This window comes from Schistocerca piceifrons, chromosome 3, assembly GCF_021461385.2.
Source record: "Schistocerca piceifrons isolate TAMUIC-IGC-003096 chromosome 3, iqSchPice1.1, whole genome shotgun sequence".
NCBI lineage: Eukaryota > Metazoa > Arthropoda > Insecta > Orthoptera > Acrididae > Schistocerca > Schistocerca piceifrons.
Window position 1 is genome coordinate 617,031,381 of NC_060140.1, and position 6,000 is coordinate 617,037,380.

The 6,000-nt window shown below is 39.8% G+C and overlaps 1 protein-coding gene across 2 annotated transcripts in view; it reads left to right on the forward strand.

The window, feature by feature from the left end:
- LOC124788342 (proton-coupled amino acid transporter-like protein pathetic) overlaps positions 1–4,368 on the forward strand; it is an 88,194-nt gene extending 83,826 nt beyond the window's left edge. For both annotated transcript variants that reach the window (XM_047255602.1, XM_047255603.1), the window contains exons 9-10: positions 490–659; positions 3,009–4,368. In XM_047255602.1, the coding sequence (XP_047111558.1) occupies positions 490–659; positions 3,009–3,247 (409 nt within the window). In that variant the 3' untranslated portion in view covers positions 3,248–4,368. The remainder of the gene's footprint in view (positions 1–489; positions 660–3,008) is intronic.
- Positions 4,369–6,000: the final 1,632 nt, after the last annotated feature.

The following is a 6,000-nucleotide window of genomic DNA, read 5'->3' on the forward strand; positions in this document are numbered from 1 at the left end:
ACTTGACTCCCGCAGTGTTCCGCCACTGTCTGCTTTTTCTTTGGCTGAAGGCCGTTCCCACCAAAATTACATCGTTATTAACTTCTGCAGACATGATCTGATTCAATTCATCACTTCCCATACTGAACTAACATATTATAACATTTTTTAAATAAAGAAATTTTAGAACTTTCAGTCACATTCAGAGCATTCATATTAATTACAAGTAAAGGTTTGCTCACAAATAAATAAGCTGGTGTTCTTGGGCAACGACGCGATCGCTGATCGTCCTTAATTTAAGGCTTGCAAGACAGATGCGACTGTCTGGTAGACTCACAGTAGTATCTGATTGGATGCAAGACAGGCACTTTCCAGTACCTGTTACATACACACTGCAGGAGAGATAAGACAGCTCAGGAACTCACACGTCGGCTCCGTTTCTACTTTTTCTTCGAGACTTGTGAGTATACCTGTGCTTTGCTGACGTGTTTCCCTCTCTTGTGACCGCAGCCTGGCGCAGTCGGTGAACGTGTTGATCGCGCTGGCTACGCTAGTGACGTTCGGGCTGGCGGTGATGGTGCCCAACAACATCGCCCTCTCCATGATCCTGGAGAAGGTCTCTCCTAAGAGGGCCGAGATCGTCCAGTACGTCTTTCGCATCTTCGTCGTCCTCGCTTCAGGTAAGGAAAATTGCTGGTCACTCCATTAAACAAGTCGCATAATGCTCTTGTTAATACTTCTCGTAAATCGTGATTCTAACGAGGAGAAAAAGATTTAGCAACAAACTACCAAACTATTGACAGTCCATGTACACCTCTAATGCTCTCGTCTTCCTCTTAAGTTTACTTTAGTCAGATACAATAAAACACTTCTTTTCTCTTTTGTTGACTTGTTACTACGTAACTATTTCAAAACGTCTGATGATTTAGTAAAAATTCAGAGCCAGTAATGATACCGTCTCTACTTCCCCATTTACATACACACTCCGAAAGCCATCATACGGTACATGAGTGAGGGTACTTTCTCTCCCTGTTATACCCCTTCCTGCCATTAGCAAATGCAGGGACGGAAAGCAACTGACTTACTTCTGTACAAGCCCTGATATCTTCAACTAGGGTCCGCACTACGTATGTAAGACGTTTGTTGGGGACAGTAGGATTATTCTGCAGTCTGTCACAAATGCTGGTTCGCTAAACTTTCTCAGCAGTGTTTCGTGAAATGAGCGCCATCCTCCATCAGGAGATTTCCATGTAGCTGTCAGTTTAATGAGATAACTTGACACGGCTGTCGGGAATTTGACGAATTGCATGGTGGCCATCAGATGCACAGGTCTATTTTGTATTTTTTACTGGTATCCGTCGTAATGACCAGCTTCACAGGAGGAAAGAAGATGTATATCAGACGGGTATGTAATTCCACTTTCCACTGGATAAATTTAAAACCATCAGCCATAAAATGTTTAGAAAATAACTTGAAAACCACACAAAACTGACTTCTCTATGATAAAAAAGAACGATCATTAAGGTGGTAACGAAAATAACCAATGGAAAGTGGATCTGCACATCCATATAATGAACAGTATTTCTTTCTTCCTTTGAAGACGATCGCTACGACAGTAAAGAGTAGAAAGCAAAGAATAATTTTCTGTTGCTGACAGCAAACATGCATTTCTTCCAATTCCCATCGGTTCACAGCATATATGCGCAATACTCGCGTGTTGATAAAACCAACCGCTAACAGAATTGGAAGGAAAATCAGCATTGGCCGTATTCTTCCACTATTCACTTATTGGTCGTGGTGCACACAACACGCCATGGAGCCGCCAATCAATAACCGCTAACAAATGTGGTAGGACTAACCTGAATTACTTCGGTGTCTTCCATTAATCTGCCCTGGTGGGGAAGCCAAAGTCTGGATCAGTACACAAGAATCGGTTTTACAAGTGTTTTGCATGCTGTCTCATTCATATATAGAGCCGGCCGCGGTGGTCTAGCGGTTCTAGGTGCTCAGTCCGGAACCGCGCGACTGCTACGGTCGCAGGTTCGAATCCTGCTTCGGGCATGGATGTTTGTGATGTCCTTAGGTTAGTAAGGTTTAAGCAGTTCTAAGTTCTAGGGGACTGATGACCACAGATGTTAAGTCCCATAGTGCTCAGAGCCATTTGAACCATTCATATATAGACATTTTCACTTACATGGAATTCTCCAAATAAAGCGAAGTCACCCATTCGCATTCCCTACAACCGGAATTAGGTGCTCGTTCCACTTCCTGTTGCTTTGCAGTGTTACACCTAGATTTAAAATCGAAGTGATTGTGTCAAGCAGAACACCACTAATACTGTACTCGAATATTACAGGATGATTTTTCCAACTCATCCTGATTACATTTTCCCACAGGTGGAGGAAGATGCTATTCATCACACCAAACATAAATTCTATCCAAATCATTCTGTGTTCACCTACAGTCACTCAAAGACACTACCGTGTCAGTAGTACGTAGTCGTTTCCGTGTATAGGGTAAGCCAGAACTCCCGGCAAACTTTCAGAGGACCAAAACAAGAAAAAAATTTTCAGTAAACATGAGCTCCAAAGCGAATACCTTAAGAGCTATGAGCACTTGTTCATCTTCGCTATTGTTAGACACGTTTCTACTGACAGCTCTTTGATTTCCATATCTAAAAAGCGCTAGTGTGGACCAAAACAAGGAAAAAATTATCATGGAACATGTGCTCTAATATACGTACCTTAAAAGCTATGAGTATTTTTTCATCATTGATACTGTGAAACACATTACTTTTACTGGGAAAGTTCTCAGAACTCTTCAGGTATGCAATTTAGAGCCCATGCTTACGGGATTTTTTTCTAGTTTTGGTGCATACCACCACTTCTGAAAGTTTATCGCTGGCGTTCTGGCTCACCCTGTATAGATAACACTGTGATCCCATAACGCATTATGCCAAGTCCGCTTGACACCAGAAATCACATTGCCGAGAGCCTATGCAGCAAACTACAGTTTTTTTTCCGTTTCAGTGTCAATAGCGGTGGCCATCCCGAAGCTGCAACCCATCGTGTCGCTGGTGGGAGCTGTCTTCCTGTCCGTGTTGGGACTCTTCTGCCCACCCATCCTGGAGATCGTCGTCTTCTGGGACGAGGGCCTCGGCTGGAAGCGCTGGAGAATGTGGAAAGACATCTTTATCGCTGCCTTTTCACTCTTCGGCCTAGCAACTGGTTGCTACGCTAGTATTGTTGACATTATCAACACCGTATAGACTGATGTAACTACAGCCGAAAACCCGTGGACTGAAAACTGGATCCACTGCTGTAGCGTCTGCGCGAGAGATGTTCCCGATGTAGTGCCGGCGTGTACGCCTCCTGATCATTAAACGTGAGACCATTTACTGCGCCGAGGAGAATATCTAGTTCAACCGGACTGTAGCTGTTGAACTGTATGCATGAACTGCGAAGGACAGAAGTGGTGGATACGGACTTTGCGAATCAAGTTCCTATATCAGAGCTCTTTTAGTGTGTTTATGTCGTGTGTTTGAGAAGTGTGTGTGTGTATGTGTGTTTTCTCGCTGTATTTATGTTGCTACATTCCGTGTACAACAATGACTTTCGACACGCAACACATCGACGTACAAATATTTACCAGTTTCCAAAGCGTACAATAAATACAAAGGTGACGCTGACTGGATGATGTGCTATTGTGAGAAAACTATATACTTGTTAAACAGATCAGATGTAATTTGCAGTTGTCAGAAAACATCTGTACCCACTGATTCAATGTGTAGGACTAATTTTTTCATTCTCCGTAAATACACTTATGCCGCAAATGGAGATAAATAGTAGTGTCTTCGAATTTTTTCCTTACAGTGTGGGTGATTAGCTATCATGTGGAGTTGTCTGAAGTGTCTATGACAACGCATTTGACGCTGTTATAAAAAAAAGCAGTGAAAATATAACTGCAATTGTATTAAACGGATTATTCGACAAATTGTGCAACTAACGTTGGCCGATTACAATTGTGCATTCTGTTTGTACAAGCATAACTGTTTTTGATAAGTGCATTAATGTAATGAGTTGCAGCCGCTATTATGAAACAGCAGTTTTATATTAGTAAGAATTTTTGTCTTCAGTTCCAAATATAATCCACGTTGACGGAATTTGTTACTTCTACTTTGCAATTACGTAAGCTAACAGTGCCTAACTTTAAGTCGCACATCATTGTTTCGTTTGTGTCAGTGTGAAACAATACCAGTACCTGTTTAAAGAACTGTATCATTTGCAGCTGTAATGTAAATGTCAGTTTTAATATATCCTTGTCACGAGATACTGAAAATGATTAGTGGCTTGCTTTTGATACTGATAATTATATTTATTTTCTAGTACATTTGACCATGTTTTATTTGATTTCCCTCTTTCCTTGTGCATGTCTCAAATATTGACAATGATTAAATTTTAGCTGTCCACCTTTACAGAAAGTCAACACGTAGCAGCAATAATTATTACGTAAATACTAAATTTCCAATAACAAAAAAAGTATCCTTCTTGTTGCAAATGCATACTCACTGGCTTACTCTCACACAGTTTGTTCATCAGTATAAACTGGCAGTTACTATAACTTTTTAAATCCCTGTAGATAAAGATTAAGTTTTACTATTTATTTGTTATGCAGTCCATAACTGTGTGAAGTGGTCACTTCTCGGAATAGGGCTGTCGTTTTACAGAATTCTGAAATGTTTCATACTGTGTAAAAACTACACACTTCTAAGGAGTCCACACATTTTTCTAAAAACATGTCTACCTACAGCCATAAAATTTGGGCTACTTTGACTTACTGAGGAATACGAGGAAAACTTAAAAACTTCTCTCCGTGGCGCAAAGTATTTTTTTTTTATATTTTCGAATGTGTCGTCCATAAATCTAAGTCGTCAATTTAATCTGCTAAATATTTCTGTTTATAGAGCTATTTAAAGAAATCATGTTGTGTGCATTTCGTTCTAATCGATAAACTGAAATATTTTCATTATAAAATTCTTCCTTTTTGGGAGCATAACTCTGATAAAAATTCATCTAAAGTTACTGATTGTACATAACTTACGATTTTTCGTTCTTTTCAACACATCAGGCTTCCATTGCCTAACTAAAATGTGAAGTTAATCCACGTGAAGTATGTCCCTCAATTTCACAATAGTTGAACAGTTAATGGCCTATGAACCAGTTGGTGACAAAGACGTGTAGAAGAAAGCATGTTTATTTTACATTAAGAAGTAAATAGGAGATAGCTTTATGCAAAATTTATTCTGCATTATTGAATGCTGACGAAGAAAAATGCCAATATCAGTTTTTCTCGATCATTCAAAATGGTTTAAATATCAATCAGTTGATATTTAGGCCTCATTTTGCAACTGGGAGTGGGATGTAAGTCCAGCACCTAATGTCAAAAAATGAATAGCAGGAAACATAAAAAATTTAAATTTTTATTCGATGTAAACCTCTTTAAAGCCAATGCATTTAATCGTAATGCAATGTGGGCGTAGAGCGTAATTCCCTCCCTGAATTACTATTCTGAATGGGCTCGGAATCGTTCATTTCTAGTTACAACTTCTTGGTTGGACTGAAAATGATACAAAACAGGAACAAATTTCATGGGGTGTGGAAATAAGTAGAAGTGCGAAACAATCTAGTGAAAAGAATGAAAATTCTTACAGTAAGTACGTTAGTCTTCATTTTCTCACAAAGTCCTGCATTAGGGTGGGTGCAGTGTGCTGAACGCGCGGCAATTCTCACGTAGTTTTTCATTCGACTAGTCCTTAAAAGTTTCATAGTATCACTAGTTACTGATTTACCCCTCGCAAAGTGTATCGTGGCAAATATGGCATTAGGACAGTGTTCAGTCCATCACGAAAAACTAAAGAAATGCTGTGTTTAATGACAGATGATCTACTGTCACAAAGTTTTCATACTCTTATGAAAGGACATGGGTTTCGCTTTGAAGCTATCGAAACCCTATTCCACACTC